This window comes from Oppia nitens, unplaced genomic scaffold, assembly GCF_028296485.1.
Source record: "Oppia nitens isolate AA-2021 unplaced genomic scaffold, nextdenovo-longstitch-racon4-pilon3 scaffold12_pilon_pilon_pilon, whole genome shotgun sequence".
Classification (NCBI taxonomy): domain Eukaryota; kingdom Metazoa; phylum Arthropoda; class Arachnida; order Sarcoptiformes; family Oppiidae; genus Oppia; species Oppia nitens.
Genome location: NW_026533191.1, coordinates 1,309,357 through 1,329,753, shown reverse-complemented (window position 1 = coordinate 1,329,753; position 20,397 = coordinate 1,309,357). Strand labels below are relative to the sequence as shown.

At 25.7% G+C, this 20,397-nt stretch overlaps 4 protein-coding genes across 4 annotated transcripts; 2 read left to right on the top strand and 2 right to left on the bottom strand.

Annotated features, from left to right (window-relative positions):
* Window positions 1-230: 230 nt before the first annotated feature.
* On the bottom strand, window positions 231-2,320 carry LOC128956901 (uncharacterized). Its single transcript, XM_054302620.1, has 3 exons — window positions 2,033-2,320; window positions 1,277-1,677; window positions 231-672 (listed from the first exon to the last, which is right to left on the bottom strand). The coding sequence occupies exons 1-3, from the start codon at window positions 2,318-2,320 to the stop codon at window positions 231-233; spliced, it is 1,131 nt and encodes a 376-aa protein (XP_054158595.1).
* Window positions 2,321-6,675: 4,355 nt separating this feature from the next.
* LOC128956891 (uncharacterized) lies at window positions 6,676-8,908 on the top strand. The gene is made up of 5 exons (XM_054302609.1): window positions 6,676-6,729; window positions 6,829-6,855; window positions 7,600-7,797; window positions 8,608-8,797; window positions 8,869-8,908. Exons 1-5 carry the CDS (start codon window positions 6,678-6,680, stop codon window positions 8,906-8,908), a joined length of 507 nt encoding a protein of 168 aa, XP_054158584.1. The 5' UTR covers window positions 6,676-6,677.
* A 1,285-nt stretch (window positions 8,909-10,193) lies between these two features.
* Window positions 10,194-12,501, top strand: LOC128957330 (uncharacterized). The gene is made up of 4 exons (XM_054303072.1): window positions 10,194-10,250; window positions 10,354-10,410; window positions 11,158-11,355; window positions 12,147-12,501. Exons 1-4 carry the CDS (start codon window positions 10,199-10,201, stop codon window positions 12,380-12,382), a joined length of 543 nt encoding a protein of 180 aa, XP_054159047.1. The 5' UTR covers window positions 10,194-10,198; the 3' UTR covers window positions 12,383-12,501.
* Window positions 12,502-12,973: 472 nt separating this feature from the next.
* Window positions 12,974-20,240, bottom strand: LOC128956880 (ATP-binding cassette sub-family C member 4-like). Its single transcript, XM_054302597.1, has 16 exons — window positions 20,201-20,240; window positions 19,858-19,968; window positions 19,426-19,534; window positions 19,095-19,316; window positions 18,539-18,628; window positions 18,119-18,408; window positions 17,454-17,712; window positions 17,203-17,352; window positions 17,033-17,122; window positions 16,587-16,960; window positions 15,654-16,169; window positions 15,361-15,563; window positions 14,611-14,690; window positions 14,380-14,530; window positions 13,253-14,310; window positions 12,974-13,162 (listed from the first exon to the last, which is right to left on the bottom strand). Exons 3-16 carry the CDS (start codon window positions 19,435-19,437, stop codon window positions 12,974-12,976), a joined length of 3,684 nt encoding a protein of 1,227 aa, XP_054158572.1. The 5' UTR covers window positions 19,438-19,534; window positions 19,858-19,968; window positions 20,201-20,240.
* Between the last annotated feature and the right edge of the window lie 157 nt (window positions 20,241-20,397).

Here is a 20,397-nt window from a genome sequence, read left to right as displayed (position 1 = left end):
TAAATTAGATATCAATATAAATCATAAAATAAGAAAACATTTCATGTTTATAATTAAATTAATAATTAATTTTAATTTTATTAAACTATTAAATATTATAAAACTAAATTAATTACTATTATTAAAGAAAAACAACATTAAAAAACTAACTGTATTTAACATTGAATTAATTAATTAATTAATTAATTTAATTAATTATATATACTGTATATTATTGTCGTTACTAATCATTAACTGTTTGACGAGTTTACTGTATTGACTGTCGTTATGGATTGCAATTCAGATGTTGTGTCCGCCGATGATGTCCTAAATGATGGCCTCCTGTTTGCTGACAATTTGTTTGATAGTTTACGTCTAGTTTGTCGATGACGTTGAATAACAATCAGTACGATAATGATTGCACCGGTAATGAACAGACATATAATGACAATCAGTCCGAGTATTATATTGACCGTATGGTCGGTCGGTTGATCTTCAATGGTATACTCGGTTGTCATAATATGGTTTGTTGCCGTTGTTGTTGATGTTGTTGCTGTTGTCGTGTGATTAGCTGATCCAATGTTTTCAGTTGATATGTCGGACAATGTAAGAGTAGTATCGGTAGCTATCGGTGAACCAGTAGTCGGATTATCGGTAGGTTTGTCTGTTTTGGAGATATTAGCAAAACATTCGCTAAGAAACGGTATGAGTGTTGACTGTGAACGACACTGTTATGTGTGTGTGTGTGTGTGTATGTGTATGTGTGTGTATGTGTGTGTATGTGTGTGTATGTGTGTGTATGTGTGTGTATGTGTGTGTATGTGTGTGTATGTGTGTGTATGTGTGTGTATGTGTGTGTATGTGTGTGTATGTGTGTGTATGTGTGTGTATGTGTGTGTATGTGTGTGTATGTGTGTGTATGTGTGTGTATGTGTGTGTATGTGTGTGTATGTGTGTGTGTGTGTGTGTGTGTGTGTATGTGTGTGTATGTGTGTGTATGTGTGTGTATGTGTGTGTATGTATGTGTATGTGTGTTTGTGTGTATGTGTGTGTATATATGTGTGTATGTTTGTGTATGTTTGTGTATGTGTGTGTATGTGTGTGTATGTGTGTGTATGTGTGTGTATGTGTGTGTGTATATATGTGTGTATGTATGTGTATGTGTGTGTGTAATGATTAAACAAAAAAATAATACATAAATTTTAAACAATTAAAAAAATATATGCATTTTTTCTTTAACTATCAATAATTGATTACCTGTTCAGATAATGGCTGTCTTTCGTATGTAAAACAATACATGGGTCGACCATCAATAGTAAACCATAATATATGGCCACTATTTCCATCATCGCTAAGCCTATAGTCCATAATTGTGACCAATTGTTTCAACATATCGTCGCTTAGTTGTCCAAAAAATTTAGGTGTTTTACACATTTGTGAGTTAGTATCGCTAAGTAGCGGACAGTCCGTCTCTTTTTCAAAAATATTGAACTCAAATCTTAACCGATTGATAGTAATCTCCATAAAACTGACCCAATGTTGCCGAATGTGGAAAAACATTAGAAAATTATTGGGATATCTGGCGGTCGGACTAAACACCAATAGATTTTCATCCATTTCCAACTCTTGATGTATATGTTCGCCAAGTTTTGCTAAATTATTATTCAGACATTCAGTATGTGTCTTATCGTCACTTAACTGGTGATAATAAAAAAATTAATTAATTAATTAATTAAATAGAGAGAACATTTAGCTAATGGGGTGAATCATATATAATACGTCCGCACTTGAGGGAGGGGTGGGGTCGGCTAAAAGCGAATTTTTGTATGAATGAGGGGGAGTAGAGGGGAGGGGTAGAGATGTTATTAACATTCGTATTTAGATATTTTATTTTTTAGTGATGGGGTGGGGGAGGGGGTAGTTGTTAGGAACATGTGAACGTATTTTTTTATAATAAACTACATGCAAACATAGGGGAGGGAGGGGGTCTAGATTTATTGAAAAGTGCGAACGTAATATGTGCGGACAACCCCCTTAATTAGGATATACATACACTATGATAAGTTGAACAGTTAGCCAAAAAATCTTCGACAATGCCCTGAGGGGACAGTAGACTACCGATTACTGTATAGTTAGTACCAAACAATACTAAACCTTTAGGATAATAGGTTTTCAACGACTGTTTCGGTACATATATCTGACTGCTATGACTATTCAAACGTATATCCAAATAGTCGGTCATATTATTCAATTGGTATAACTGTTCATAACGTTTACCATAACCACCCGGGATAACATGTTTTGATGGCCTAAAACCCTGGTATCTGTTATCCCTAACCATATAATTGCACAGTTGTTTTGTCCAATAATTATTATCATTATTATTATCATCAAAACTACTAATACTGTTAACACAAACAACAATAATAATTATGATAATAATCTTCACAATCATATTTGATTGACAATTATCTGGTAATAACTATCATAAATAACTAAATATATTTAAAAAATTAAAAACTATTAATTAATTGTAATGTAAATTTTTTAAAAAATTTTTATCAGTGTTATTTATGTAACTGAAATTTATTTTTTTTGAAAATTGAAACTTATATTTGACAACAAAAATGTATTAAATCAATATTCATTGTTGTGTGTTATCATTATATATGTTATAGATATAATTATTGCCATAATTTAATTTGAGAAACAATTTTTATCAAAAAATAATAATAATAATATTTATTTGATATAGAAATGAATCATTTATTATAATAATAAAAATATTATATATTTATAAATATTTAAATTACATAAAAATTTAAAAAATTAATTACTATTGCTTCCTGTTATTATTTCAAAATTTAATTTCAATATTATTAAATTACTTTATAATATTTAGATTAGAAAAAAACTTTTATTTAATTGTCATATTTTATGATTAATATAAAAATTTAATTTAATGTATAATATTTAAGTATAATTTTATAGATTTGTGTCATATTATTAATGTTATAATTAAAAAAATAAATTAATTTATAAAAAATTTGTATAATATTTTTCATAGTTATCTTTTTTTAGTTTAGATTATAATTTTAATGTATTTATTTAAAAAAAAAGTTTAATAAAATTTATATATATAACACGTTTTTTTAAAAACATATGCTTAGTTAAAATTTTTAATTAAAAATTCAACACTATGATTTATTATTATTAAATGCTATGTATGTATGGTTAAAATCAATTTATAGTATATATAACAGTTAATTGTAAGAAATTAATTAATTAATTGAATTATTGATTTCAAATATAACATAAAAAAATTATTTAAATTAAATATATAATAATATTTTATCATAAATTAATTAATTTTTTATTATTAACTAATTAACAAAAAAATGAAAGTTACAATATTTTTCGGTTTAATTTTGTTGGTTTTACTTATATTTGGTTAGAAAATAATCTAATAATATATTAAACAATAAATTTATTTTATAAAATTATTATCAATAGTTTTATTTTGTATAAAAAACAAAAATATTATTTATTTAATTAGGTGGCCAAGGTGCTTTTGGAAATGGTAATGGAAATGGCAAACCAAAGCAACAATTTCCAGGTAAATAATTGTATTATAAATATATATTTATTTTTAATTAGCTAAACTTTAAAGTTTAGTTATAATGTATAAACAATTGTTAACAACAATTGTTAACAACAATTGTATCAACAATTAACAATGTATTAATAATTAATAATGTTATTATATAGTATTAAAAAATTAAGACGTTTATTTAATAGCAAAAAAAACTATTAAAATTATTTTTTGGTTATTATTAGTAAAAAAAAACAAAATAATTTTATGTATCAGGAAAAAAACAACCAAGTTTCTAATTTTAATCTAATTTATTAGTAGTTAGTATTAAATATATATATATATATATATATAATTTATAAATACAAATATATCCAATAATTTAAATTAAATTATTTATTTATTTTAAAGCTGTTTATAAGAGAAATGACATCGGATTAATAGGATATCAATTGGGATATACTTATCAATCGGGGCATGGATTACAAATAGATACATATAATAGTACTCATGTTATTGTAAATCTACCTGGACACCAAAAACCAAACAATGGTGGTGGTGGTGGTGGTAGTATGTTATTTATTTTTTATTTTTTGTTGTTGAATTTTTCTATTTAAAATTTTAGTTTTTTAAAATTGTGAAATTAGAAATAATTTTTTTAATGTTTTTTTTAAATTCAATTTAAATTAGTGTCAATAATTATGAAACGAAGTTTATATATAGAAAAATTTTTAGTATCTAAAAATTTTTTTTTAGTATACAATTTATTTGATGGACTAATACTATAACTAATACTATAACTAATACTATAACTAATACTATAACTAATACTATAACTAATTTTATAACTAATACTATAACTAATACTATAACTAATACTATAACTAATACTATAACTAATACTATAACTAATACTATAACTAATACTATAACTAATACTATAACTAATACTATAACTAATTTTATAACTAATACTATAACTAATACTATAACTAATACTATAACTAATACTATAACTAATACTATAACTAATACTATAACTAATACTATAACTAATACTATAACTAACTAATACTATAACTAACTAATACTATAACTAACTAATAGTATAACTAACTAATACTATAACTAACTAATACTATAACTAACTAATACTATAACTAACTAATACTATAACTAACTAATACTATAACTAACTAATACTATAACTAACTAATACTATAACTAACTAATACTATAACTAACTAATACTATAACTAACTAATACTATAACTAACTAATACTATAACTAACTAATACTAAAAATATTAAACATGATAATTTCTCTTTTTTTTAAAAAAAAAATCTTAAATACTTACCAAAACAGAAAATAATAAAAATAAAAAAGTGTCCAATGTACAAAAAAATGGAAAACCCAACAAAAATAGTGGAATGGCAAAATTTAAAAAAGAACATATGGGGGGGGGGGGGGGGGGGGGGGGGGGGGGGGGGGGGGGGGGGGGGGGGGGGGGGGGGGGGGGGGGGGGGGGGGGGGGGGGGGGGGGGGGGGGGGGGGGGGGGGGGGGGGGGGGGGGGGGGGGGGGGGGGGGGGGGGGGGGGGGGGGGGGGGGGGGGGGGGGGGGGGGGGGGGGGGGGGGGGGGGGGGGGGGGGGGGGGGGGGGGGGGGGGGGGGGGGGGGGGGGGGGGGGGGGGGGGGGGGGGGGGGGGGGGGGGGGGGGGGGGGGGGGGGGGGGGGGGGGGGGGGGGGGGGGGGGGGGGGGGGGGGGGGGGGGGGGGGGGGGGGGGGGGTATGAATCAAAATTTTAGTTCATTAGAACGTAATCTACCCATGTACGATTATTGGTCAGTTATGCGGGCCAATCATTATGTCCAATTAGCATTGGATATGCGCTGGAATAATCAGAAAGAATTAATCAAAAACTATCAAGTACAATTGTTGAAAACGCCGGTACAATTTTTTATTAATGATCTAGAACAATTAGTTCGAAAATATAGTCCACTGGCTTATCCGAAAACGGTTACAATTCGATCGACTGGTAATCAGTTAACTAGACATACAATACCCCTAACGTTAAGCGAAATTGGTGTCCAAAATGGCGATACCATTGATGTAGTTGTTCTTAAATCGCCAGAAAAAGTGCGATAACTTGTTTATACTGTAAAATTATTTTTTGAATTTTATTTGATTTTTTTGTTGTATAATAAAGTAAAATGTAAAATGTAGTAGCATGTATTATACAATTTAAAAAAAAAATAATATATATTATGTTTAAAAAAATAGAAAATGCATTATTAATATTATTATTATAATCGTTGTTTCTAAATTATAAAATTCAACAAACTTAAAATTAAAAAAAAGTGATATTTAATAAAAAAAATAATAATATTAATTAATATATTTATTATAAAAATATGATTTACCATGCTTATATCAATTATTTTGTCACTAGTTGGCGCTAATGTGTTTTTATTAAGCCAAATTGGTCACGTATTATACATTGTATTATACTGTATAATACGCTTTGTATTATACAAACATTTTGTCTCTGCCAACACTGCTGTATATATATATATATATATATATATATATATATATATATATACAGTTTATATGCCACTTAGAAAAAGTTTAAATTTTCAGTAATATTATGTAATGTTTTTTTTGTCAAGATAATTTAACTATATAACTTGCCCCCTAATATTAGGTAACTGTTTACTATAATTTACCTTGTTTAACGTAAAGTTAGACTGTACACGATTAATTAATTAAATTTAAAACTTTTATTTAGCATTATCTGTATATATTGATATATATAGCAATAAAAACAATAAGCAAATAACTACTAATATATATAACTAATATAATCTACCCCACTCTATAATCTACCCCCCCCCCTAAAATCGTAGATCTTAGGAAGTCCTGAATTTTATTAATTTAACTATTGAAACTAATTATAAAAATCATTTTAAAACATACTTAGTAAAAAATTAATTAATTTTTTATTTAAATTATTGATTTCAAGTATAACATATAAAAAATATATTTTATCATAAATTAGAAATTAATTCATTTTTTTATTATTAACTAATTAACAACAAAATAAAAATGAAAGTTACAATATTTTTTGGTCTAATTTTGTTGGTTTTACATATATTTGGTTAGTAAAATAATATATAATAGTATATTAAAACAATAAATTTATTATTAAAATTTATATTAATAATTTTTTATAAAAAAAAATTATTTGTTTAATTAGATGGCCAAGGATTACAACAAACTACAGGTAAATAATTGTATAATAAATATATTTTTAATTAGCTATACTATTAGCTTAGTTATAATGTTTGTATATTTATATAATACTAGTAATTTATAATATATTTTATAATTATAATTAATATATTTTATAGTTTTAATTAATATATATAATAATTATAATTAATATATTTTATAATTAGTTATTCTTTAAATTTATTATTGTTTTTGTTGTTTTAGTTTTTATATAATAATTTATAAAAAATAAATAGTTTTTATAGATTAGTTAAATTATTATTTAATATTAGCATCCATTTTGTAAGTTTTGTTTTTAGAAAAATATAATCCGTAATACAATATCTTTAAAATAAAATTTAATCAAATATGTTTGTTTTAACTTTAATGGATGATTATTTTAGTATTATAAATTTAGCTTTTATTTAATAAAATAAAACTTTTAAATTAATTTTTTTAAAGTATTATTAGTTAAAACAACTAAGACAAGGGTAACTACTTTTAATATATTTATTTTAAAAATTTATTATAACTATATATATACTGTATATACTGTACTATTTATACATGTATAAGTAAAACATTGGTTAAGTTATACAGGCATTTACTCATTTGACTCAACAATAGATTTAAAAAAAAAACTAATTGTATTTTATATTTTTAGTTTATACTTTACATATAAATTTATAAGTACTTAGAATTAAATACATATAGATATATTAATAAAAATTAATTAATTAATTTTTTTTTTAAATAGTTATTTATGAAAGAAATGACCAAGCATTTACAGCACATCAATTGGGAAATAATAATTATAAACAAATACAAGGATTTAAAGAATTTAAATATGGAAATGCTTATAAAACACAACAAGGATTCAAAGATTATCAAATGAAAAAACATGCAAACTATGAATTAGTAACTAAAGCGACCCGAAAACCATATACTGGTAGTGGTATGTCTATTTAGTAGTTTATTTTTTTTTTTTAAAAAAATGTGTCTGATAATTAATTTTATTACATAATAATAAATAAAATTATATACTGTATATATATATATATATATATATATATATATATATAGTCTATGTAAAGAGGCGTTCAATATATCTGTCAAAATRTATACCAGTTATATAAGGTTTAAGTAAGGTAGGGGGGGTATGCCAAAATACCCTTCCTAAGATCGAGATTTTGGGATTTACCCTCCGGACATTTTGAMYAAATTGTCAAAAATTGTCGCTTAATAACGAGGAAAAGTGATCTTGCCCACCCCCGCCCAAAAAAATCGAATTTAATTAAATTTTTTAATAATTAAAAAAAATATTTTCAATTTTATATTTTAACTAAAAATTAAGTTAAACAATTGATATTCAATCAATTTATATATATATAAATAACTTTAAAATTAAAATTATCTATCTATAAACTATAAACATTAATTAGTTATAAATTATTAAACTATTATAAATAACTCATCATGTATCATTAATGTTTTTATCAAAATTTTAAATACATTATTTTGTTATCGTTCTAATATTTTTTATTATTTACAGAATCTAATTATTAGAAAAATAATAGTATTAAAGTAATTCAAAATATACATCGAAATAGATATACCGAACGCCTCTTTATATATAAATCGATATAATACAATACTAATTGATAAATTAATTGATAAATATAATCATATGAATCATATAATTAACTAAAAATAATTTAATTGTAAAATATTTTTTTTATAAATTTTTTTTAATAAAATCTATTAGGTAAAAATGTAACCCTAAAATTACGTTTGGATAAACGCTATACTAGCAACGATAATAATGTTCTCGTAGACTATAGGGCGCCATTAACTAGAAATTCATTTCTATTTCAGTTTGATTTGGAGTTTTTTCTTAAAAAATATTTAAAAAATAGTAAAATATTTATACGTAATATAAGTTTAAATGGTGAAAGGTTTGGTCAAATTAAAGTAAATCAAAATAATAAATTCAATGATCTAAAAGATACCACACTATTTGATTTAGGGATCAAAGATGGAGACATTCTGGACATTATTGTTTTTAAAAGACCTTAATCTAAAAAAAGGCTGTTCACATATATTACGTTTGCACCGTTTTCAAAAAAATAATTTAGACCCCTCTTTTCCCCACTCCCCTCTCCTATGTTTGCAATTGTTTGCATGTAGTAAATTTTTTTAAATAAAAATTACGTTAGCATTTCCTTAACAACTATTCCCCCTAAACCCCCACCACAAAAAATAAAATATCTAAATGACAACGTTCTAAAAATTTTTTTTTATCTCTTGCTCTTCCCAATTGTTTGCAAAATTAGATTTGGTAACACCCCCCCCCGTCCCTTCAAATGCGACCGTAATATGTGAACCACCCCACCCATTAACAATTGTATGTTTATATGCAGAAATCATTTTTTTTAAATTTTTATCAAATAAATAGTATTATTCTTTGAAATAAAATGTAAAACTTTATGTTAATATATATATAATTTTGTTAATAAAATATATTTAACAAATTGTTTCATTTCAAAAATTATAATTGTATTTTTTTATTCAAAAAATTTATTTAAACTAATTTAAAATAGTTTTTATTATTGTTATTACTAATTGTAATAAACAAAATATTGATTGTATTATTGAAATAAAATTTTATTTATCAATAAAATGCTATATATTTTATGACTTATTTTTTAATTTTTTTTTGTATAATAACAAAAATAATTAGTAAAAAAACATAACATTATTTAACAAATAATTAATTAATTATATTTTTTTAAATGATTATTTTATTAATTTAAATATTGAAATTAAAAAAAACATTTTAAAACATACTTAGTTAAAAAATTAATTTAAAAAAGTCAAAAAAATTTATTTAAACTCAATTAAAATATTTTTATTATTGTTATTACTAATTATAATAAACAAAATATTGATAGTTTTATTGAAATAAATTTTTATTTATCAATAAAATTCTATATATTTGCTAATTTATTTTTTAAAAAAACTATTGTATAATTATAAAAAAATAATAAGTAAAAATCAAAATATTATTTAACACTAAATTAATTAATTATATTTTTTTATTTATTACAAATCATTTAATAGACTAGTCTACCCTGAATTTTTATATAGAACGCTATTTAATGATTATTTTATTAATTTAAGTATTGAAATTTTAAAAAATCATTTTAAAACATACTTAGTTAAAAAATTAATTAATTTTTTATTTAAAATTATTGATTTCAAGTATAACATATAAAAATATTATATAAATTAGATATAATAATATTTTTGTCATAAATTAAAAATTAATTAATTATTATTTTTAACTAATTAAAAAAATGAAAGTTACAATAATTTTTGGTTTAATTTTGTTTGTTTTACTTATATTTGGTTAGAAAATAATATAATATTATATTAACAATAATTAATTGATTATAAAATTTTTATCAATAATTTTTATTAAATAAAAACAAATTATTATTTAATTAATTAGGTGGCCAAGGTGCTTTAATTGATAAATTAAATGGCAAACCAAAACAACAAGCTCCAGGTAAATAATTATATTAAATATATATATAGTTTTAATTAGCTATACTATTAGCTTATTTATAATGTTTATAATACATATATATTTTTATATAATACTAGTAATTAATAATTTATTTTATAATTATAATTAATATATTTCTATATAAGCTATTTTTTAAATTTATTATTTTTTTGTTGTTGTAGTAGTAGTTTTTATATAATATTTTATTTTTAATTTATAAAATATTTAGTTTTTATAGATTAGTTAAATTATAATTTAATATTAGCATCCATTTTGTAAGTTTTTTTTTAGAAAAATAAAATTCGTAATACAATATCTTTAAAATAAAATTTAATCAAATGTTTTTTTAAATATTGTACTACTGAAAAAATGATGATGATTATTTTAGTATTATAAATTTAGCTTTTAGCTTAATAAATAAAACTTTTAAATTATTTTTTTTAAGTATTATTAGTAAAAATATAATTTTATGTATCCAAAAAAAAAAACAAATAAGTAAAGGATTACTACTTTTAATATATTTATTTTAAAAATTTAATTATATATACAGTATATAAGTAAAACATTAGTTGAGTTTTACGGCATTTACTCATTTGACTCACCAATAGATAAAAAAAACTAATTGTATTTTTATTAAATACAATTTAATTTTACTTTATATTTTTTACATATAAATTTATTAGTACTTAGAATTATATATATTAATAAAAACTAATTAATCAAATAATTAAAAAAATTTTTATATAGTTATTTATGAAAGAAATGACCAAGCATTTAAAGCGCATCAATTGGGAAATAATAATTATAAACAAACGGAAGGATTTAAAGAATTTAAATATGGAAATGCTTATAAAACACAACAAGGATTCAAAGATTATCAAATGAAAAAACATGGAGATTATGAACAAGTAATTAAACCGACACGAAAACCATACAATGGTGGTGGTATGTTTATTTTATTTAAAATTATATTTATATATATAAAGAGGCGTTCAATATATCTGTCCAGATATATATATATATATATATATATATGTAGTCCGTGGCTCAATGGTGTAATGAACTAAGACGTCGGCTGTTTGCACTTGTTGCCTGAGAAACAACATAGAGGTACGACGTCCGGGGATCGATTCCCTGGTGAGCCAATGTTGTTTATTGCCATTTCAAATATTAAGTAGCAGCTAGTTTGTCATACAAAGAATCGTCCCCTTACCAAGCTGACTTACTGTTTCTAGATAGTCCTCTAACTATGCTTATGAGTGCTATACGCATGCTATGGGTAATAATACAAATAAAGGGGACAGGGTCTCCAAAAAGTGTACCATATATACTATGTGACGTGAACTATAAATCCTGATCCTGATCTATATATATATATATATACTAAATAACTCGAATTAGATTCTGTATATAATAAATGTATATTAGAGTACTATATACGAGCTTATAGTTAAATCTATAGATAAATTATATAATAAATATACTTTTTTTATTTACAAAATCTAATTTTTTAATTATATAGTTTTCAAGTTAGTTAAAAATATACATCAAAATAGATATATAACATGAACGCCTTCTTATATATTTATATTGCTATAATAAGTACATTACAATATTAATCGATACAATAATTTAGAAATATCATATGAATATTAATTGTTTTAAATGAAAATATTGTAATTGGAAAAAAATTTATTATTATTTATAAAAAAAATCATATATATATATAATAATAGATGCAACCATAAAATTACGTTTGGATAAGCGTTATACTAGCAACGATAATCCTAATGCCCTCATAGACTATAGGGTGCCATTAACTAAAGGTATAGGTGTATTTAAAGTTGAGTTGGATATACATATTAGGAAACTGGTTAAAAACAATAAAGTATTTATACGCGAACTGTATTTAAAGGGTCAAAATCTAAATCATCGAATACCTAAAATAAAAACGGATAAAAAAAACTGGTAAATTAATTGGAACGACCTTATATGATGAAGGTATCGATGATGGCGATATTCTTGACGTTATTTTATTTAAAAACCCTTAAAAACTTGTATATAAGTTAAAAAACCTAACCTAACCTAACCTAACCTAACCTTTATATAACATAATCTTATTATTATTATTTGATATTTGAAATTTTAAGAGTATAACTTTTTTTTTGGAAATTAAAAATTTTTTGTTTCAAAAAAAATTGTTTTTTTTAAATAATTATATTATATTATATCTATATATTAATATTAAATTACTAGTAAATATGTTATTGTTTTCAATGCTATTATTTTTTTTTAAATTTTTAATAAAATATAAATAATGTCATTAATTAATATTACATGATAAAATTTAAATATTAAAATTTAAGTTTATTTTTTTAACTAAGTGTATTAAAACAAAATAGTTGCTATTATTGATTGAAATAAAATTTTAAAAAATAATAATCAATATTTGTAAATTAATTAATAAATATAAATTAAAATACTAATTAATCTGAAAACATAAAATTAGATAAATTAGTAATTAATTATATTTTTTTTCTCATAATTATATATAAATTTCTAATCAATTTTCAGAATCTCTTTCATCTAATTGTTCGCCATATTTGTGTGAATAGTAATGTTTGGCCATTTGTCGCAACCGATTGGCCATACGATTGCCCGTTTGGCTGACCAGTCGTGCGAACAGACTGTTGCCGGACTTCAACAGTATGTAAGGGATTCCGTATTCAATCACTTTTCCCTCGTCTAAAACCTACCGGTGTTTTTAAAAATAGTAAATAAAAAAATATTTAAAAAATATTTTTTAAAAATTTAAATTTAAATTAAAAGCACCGGTTATTACCAGCACTTTATCCGAGTCTATAATTGTGTTCAATCGGTGAGCAATAGTAATGACAGTACAGTTGCAAAACTTATCGCGTATTGTCCGCTGAATCAATGCATCGGTTTGATGGTCAACATTAGCGGTTGCCTCGTCCAACACCAGTATCCTATTGTTACGCAATATAGCTCTGGCCAGACATATCAACTGGCGTTGACCGACACTAAAATTACTGCCACCTTCGCTGACCATACCGTCCAACATATCGGGCAATTGGTTGACTGCATCGCGAAGCTGTACCTCATCTAATGCTGACCACAATCTATAGTCCGGGTGTTCATCGAATGGATCCAAGTTTTTACGTACCGAACCCGTGAACAGTATCGGTTCCTGAGGTATAATCGATATTTTCCGTCTCAGATCATGCAAACCAATCGACTGGATATCTATGCCATCGATCAGTATCTGTCCGCTTGTGGGTTCAGTCAATCGGAACAGAGCCGATATTATCGATGATTTGCCGGCACCGGTACGTCCGATAATACCGATTTTTTCGCCACCTTTTACCGCAACAGTTATCTCATTGAGTACCGGCACCGGAGACTCGGCGTATTGTAAACTGATTTTTCTAAATTCAATACAACCTGATTGTGGCCAACCGGTTGACGGTTTTCTATCGGGTGCTGACCGGAGATCGGCTTCCGGTTTGATTCGGCTGTATTCGAGCACCCGTTCAACTGCAGTCATATGAGCTTCAAAATCGGTACAACATTTAACCGAATAATGTGTTGTACCTATCAATGTCAGACTAGACGACAACACTAGACCGGCATTACCGCCGGTCAGACTGTCCGACAGTGACATTACAACGGCCAGTACAGCTGCTATATAGACGATACATATGCCGTCCATTAGTACACCGAAAGCACGGGACGTACAGATAAACAGGAAGTATGTGGCGGTGTTGTCGTTCATGTGGATCTCAAATTGCTTATCAAACATGTCTACCGAATCCAGTGATCGGATGGTCGACAGTCCGGCCAATGTGTTGCTAACGTGCGAATAGATAGGACTTCTGGCTAATTATGATAATTAATTAGCAATTAGTTAAATAATGTATTTAAAAAATTACATTAAAAACTACATACATAAGCCATCCAAACGTTTAATATCACGACCGGCTTTAATATAGAAATATCGACACATAAATACCATTAGTATTAAAACTATTGCCGGAAATACTAGAAACCAATTGACAATAGCATTGATCACTAAATTACCGATTGTTAACACTAGGTTCTGATGATAATTAATTTTTTTTAAATAATAATAATTAAATTATTATTTACATAATATTTATTGTCATATATTTATATTACAATTATAAATTCAAACGCTGCCGACGGTAACTGTTCATCAATAATACCGATATCTTTTGAAAATCTATTTAATATACGGCCTAAACATAAATGTATGAATAAAATTAATTATAATAAAAAATAAGTAATATTAAAGAAAAATAAGTAATAATAAAAAATAATAAAAATAATAATAAATAATTAAAAAATAAGTAATATTAAAGAAAAATAAGTAATAATAAAAAATAATAAAAATAATAATAAATAATAAAAAATAAGTAATATTAAAGAAAAATAAGTAATAATAAAAAATAATAAAAATAATAATAAATAATAAAAAAATAAGTAATATTAAAGAAAAATAAGTAATAATAAAAAATAATAAAAATAATAATAAATAATTAAAAAATAAGTAATATTAAAGAAAAATAAGTAATAATAAAAATAATAAGTAATAATAATAACTAATAGCTATATATATCAGGGTTAAGTAATGTTTTGGATTTTAGGACGGGGGGTCTAGGGTGGGGTCAACTTACAAAATTCACGAAAAATCTTAGGGGGTGGGTCTAGGCGGGGGTGTAGACTTTTTGTTTGGGTGTTGGTGGTGTAGGATTTAAACGACAATTTTTCCTATTTGGTCAAAACAGTCTGGGGAGGGGGACAAATCCCAAAATGTCTAGCTTGGGGGGGCGGTCATTTGGATTGACACCCTACCCCACCCCTTGCTTAACCCTGATATATATATATATATATATATGAGTGTTTTACCTGCCGGTGAACACTCAAACAAGTCTATCGGTGCTCTCAATAGTTTAGTAAATATACGATTATGTAGACTAATTGACGACCTCATAGACATCATATAGAAACTAATTGTGGCCAACAATGATGTCACGCACAGGCCTACAATCAGTGATGAATAGATTATAATATTACGGCTCTGGTTGTCATCATTTTGATTATTACTTGTCCTTTAAAAATATAAAATATTATTAATAGATAACTAAATCATATCTATGGGAAACAAAACTGTTAATAATATATATATCTATAATTAATACCAATAGGATAGCCAATAGTCGATGCCTTGAAATATCAATTGCGACAAAACAATCATCAAAATCATTGTCGACATCAACAGTGGTCGGGCACCTGCCCTAACATAAGCCCAATAGACCATAGAGTCGATACTACCAATCATTTTCGTTTCGGGTTTAACTAATACAACCGGTTTGTCCGTCAATTTAGTCGACAAGTCGTTAGACACGTTAGTATGCATTATATCCTGAATCGGATGGCTATTGCTGGCCATTACTTTTGTGGACAAACTTTTTTGGTCCATATTTTGTTGACAACCATCGGTTACACCATTAGTATTGATAGTATATTCATTGTTTTGCTGATAAGACATTAGATTAATGTTGTTTAACTGTTTGCTGATCTCATCATAGCTGCTGCCCAGTGCTATACACTGACCCCCATTGTCGAGCACCAGTATCTTATCGACAACCTGAAGGAACTGGATCTGATGTGTAACTAATATACGAGTCTTATCTTTCAAATAGTCTATAATACAGCTGTAAATAATAATTAAATTTAGATTTTTTTTATCATAATTATAAAAATAATAAAATATTTTTAATATATACTGTATATAGTTATTGAGTATTGTATTGAAACTAAATTACGAAAATATATAAATATTATTATCAATAGATTAAACAATAAATATTTAGAGTAATAGATAAAAAAATTTTAAGAAATGTTTTACTTTTAATCTATATATAATAAAAAATTTTAATTTAATATATATATATAATAGTAATATCTTAATAAATATATTACGGTATACTATAATATATTTTTGTTTATAACACTATAATTATATTTATTGATGTCGTATAATATATTTTATACGATATTTTAATATATTATATATACAGTACTGTATCTAATCTAATATTTTAATTACTTATATATATATATATATTTACTTTTGAAATATATGTTTGACCACTTGTGTGTCCACTGCCGATAACGGGTCGTCCAACAAGTAGATATCTGCTTGACGATAGATAGCCCTGGCCAAACTGATACGTGATTTTTGGCCGCCACTCAACAGTACACCCTTTTCACCTACAAGTGTCCGATCGCCGAACGGAAACAATTGGAAATCCCTGTCCAATGCACACACATTGACTACTTGTTGGTACCGGTGCTCGTCATACTCCGAACCGAACAATATGTTATCGCGAACACTGGCAATGAAAGCCCACGACTCCTGTGGTGCATACGATACCCGACCCGACACTCGCAGTGAACCCGAATCCACAGTCATCTCGTTTAGGACTGACATCAATAATGAACTCTACGGTTAGGAAATATTGTCATAAATAATAATAATATATATATATAAATCAATTAACAATACTATTGATACCTTTCCACTGCCTACCGATCCGATAACAGCTAACAATTGTCCCGGTTTTACGCAAACACTGATATTATTTAGTGTCGGTTTAATTATTTCCTTTATTTTTTAAAATAATAAATATTCAAATTATATAACAATTTATCAAAAAATTTTAATTATATATATTTGATACATACATTAGTCCAACGGGCAGTCATATTATCAATATAGACACCCTTTTCATCAAAATTATTATTATTATTATTAGATATATTAGACAAAACTTTCAGCTCCTGTATCTTGTTTTTACTTAAATTATATTTGATTTCTTTGAGCGCTAAAAATTCCTAATTTTTTTATTAAAAAAAAATTAAAAATAATAATAAATCATAAATGAAATAATATGATAGATGAAAATAAATTAAAAAAAATTAGATAAAATTAATACCTCTAGACGTCTAATAACAACTACCAGTTCATTGGTTGATGAGATAAATGTTGGCAAACCTTTGCCTAATAGTTGTCGCATAATGTTTACGTAGCAAACAGTGACAAACACTTTGTCGGCAGTCAATCGGTTATCGTTGTTCATCATCAGGACATACATCACTAGACACGGGTAGACAATAATACGGGGTAACAGTATATACGCTAATATGTTGATACCTTTAAGTAAATTACTGTTTCGGATGCGCTTTACTTCAGATCTATAATTATGTTATATATAGTATATATATATCAGAGTTAAGTAAGGGGTAAGGGGGTAAGGCCAAAATACCCCACTAAAATCGAAATTTTGGGATTTTACCCCCCCCCCTGATTTTGATTTTTTTTAAATTTCTGTTTAAAAATGCAATAAAAGTCTATTTACACCCCTAGACCCCCCCAAGATTTTTCGAGAATTTTGTAAATTTCACCCCACCCTACCCCCTCTAAAATCCAAAACCTTGCTTAACCCTGATATATATATATATATAATATTATTAGATATCATAAGCTGTTTAAGTGCTTATCGGGAGACAATATGTATGACTAAATACTTGCGGACAATGCATATATAAATAGTATATTGGTTTTTAAATTAGACGACAACATAACTGTTCCCATCATTACTTGCGAATATCTGAAACCAACTGTCCAAACGCCAACTCCCAGGTATACATTTTGATGACACGCATACCAGAGATAATCTCATTCATTACAAGTAATCGTTGATCGGTTAGTACACTAGTCCTGAGCCGTATCTGTCGAAACATTGAGCCCAGTATTAGCTGAAACGGTATGAACAATATGATTACGGCCATACTGGCCAAACATGGCCAACCTAATTGTTTCCATAGTATATAGCCGATGATTGCCGATTGTAGGGGTGCAATGATTATTGAATGGGAAAATTGTGAAAACTATAGATAATTAATTAAATTAAACAAAAAAAATATTTTTTAATTTTTTTTTCTATTAGTAGTTAAAATAAAAACAACAAAAAAATCTCACAATTTTTTTTTGTGTATCTAATGATTGTATGTGTCAAACCTCATCAAAACGGTTGACATCATTGGACAGTATGTTTAGTATTTGACCGACAGTTGTCTGTGCTAGTGATGAACGACTCAATTTCATTGTCTTTTTTAAAAAAAAAAACAAAAATTATTATTATTAATATAATTATTAAATAATAACTATTAATCACTAATACGATAATTGCATACAAAATAAATTAAGCATATTATACATATGCATAATTTAAAAATAATATTTATCTATATATTATAAATCTATAAATATAATAGTCTTAATAATTAATATAAAGTTAATACCCATTTATTGGTAACAAATTGTTACTAACAATATATATATTGTATGTATATATTGTATATAAATGTATAAATACTGTATATATATAACTTCAAATGATTATTACTATCTCTATTACAGTGTAAATCATCACTAATCTTAATCAATTTAAGTCAAAGTTAACAATTTATTTATATATATTATAAAATTAATAATAATAACTATTGTATTGGCGATAACCGATTTAAATAAAGCAACAAAGCAGCACCGGTATTACATACTGTACAGTACATACCTTACGATAGATAAGCGCCGATGTGGCCACTCTCATACGCATACCCATACGCAATGTATACAGAAATGCTAGATGATTGATAACTACCCGATCGATTAGAGACATCAAAACAATACCGACCCCAACCCAGACGGCCCACTGGCGGGTTATTTGGGGGTCGCCCTGAAAATAGCGTACAACTTGGCCCAACATAATCGGTACACTGATCCTTATTATGAGTTGCTAGATTAATATATATAAATATATATTTTAATTAAATATAATTTTGTTTTGTGTATAAGTGTAGATTTATATATTAATTGTCAATTATTATTATTATTATTATTATTACCTGGATTATCATCCAAAATAAGCATGCTAAATATTCGTTAACAATTGTTTTAAACAATGCAATAGCCAATGATGGTTGCTTTTTATTAGCTAGCTCATTGTTCCAGTTTCTATATATATATATTTATATAATTAAATATATATAAATTAGATATACTATATAGAAAATAATTTTAATTTAATTATTATTATTATTATATTATTCAGTATACTGTACGGTATATATTAGTTAAATAATTTTATGATTGAATAATAATTTTTATAAATCAATATAAGGTTAACTAGGTTAACTAACTAATAATACTAATAATTATAATAAAAAATTATTAGCTACACGTAATTTATTTACTTTTTGTAAATTTTTATTATTAAAAAACTAATTATTATTATTATTATTATTATTATTATTATTATCATCATAAGTAAAACTAACTTTTCCAATTTGTTGCGCAAACACTCGGTTTCATCCGATTTGGAGCACCGGTATAGGTCAGTAAACTCCAGGTCCTTTTTATGTGCCCGGATAAATAAGCCCCATACCCAGCTAATTTAGCAAAACAAAAAATAAATAAATATCAATATTATAATTTATAAAAAAATTAATTAAATTAAAATTTTAATATTATATTCTATATTCTAGTAATAATATTTATATTATATATATACAGTATTTAGTTGATGGCGTCTAAAAATTATCAATTTATATAAATGTACAGGTTAAATTTAGTGTTACCAATGTTACCAGGGTATACAAAAAAAACTAGATAATTAATTACCTGAATGTGATTCGTGATATAATATTTATGTCATCCCATGGGGACGGTATGGTTACCAATTGTTTAGTGTCCATTAGTTTTGTTTGTTTTTCTTAAAAAAAATTAAAATATAATATTTTATTTAATAATTATATTTAATAATTATTGGTATTATTTACAAAAAATTGACATACCTATACTTTTAAATTATTTAATTA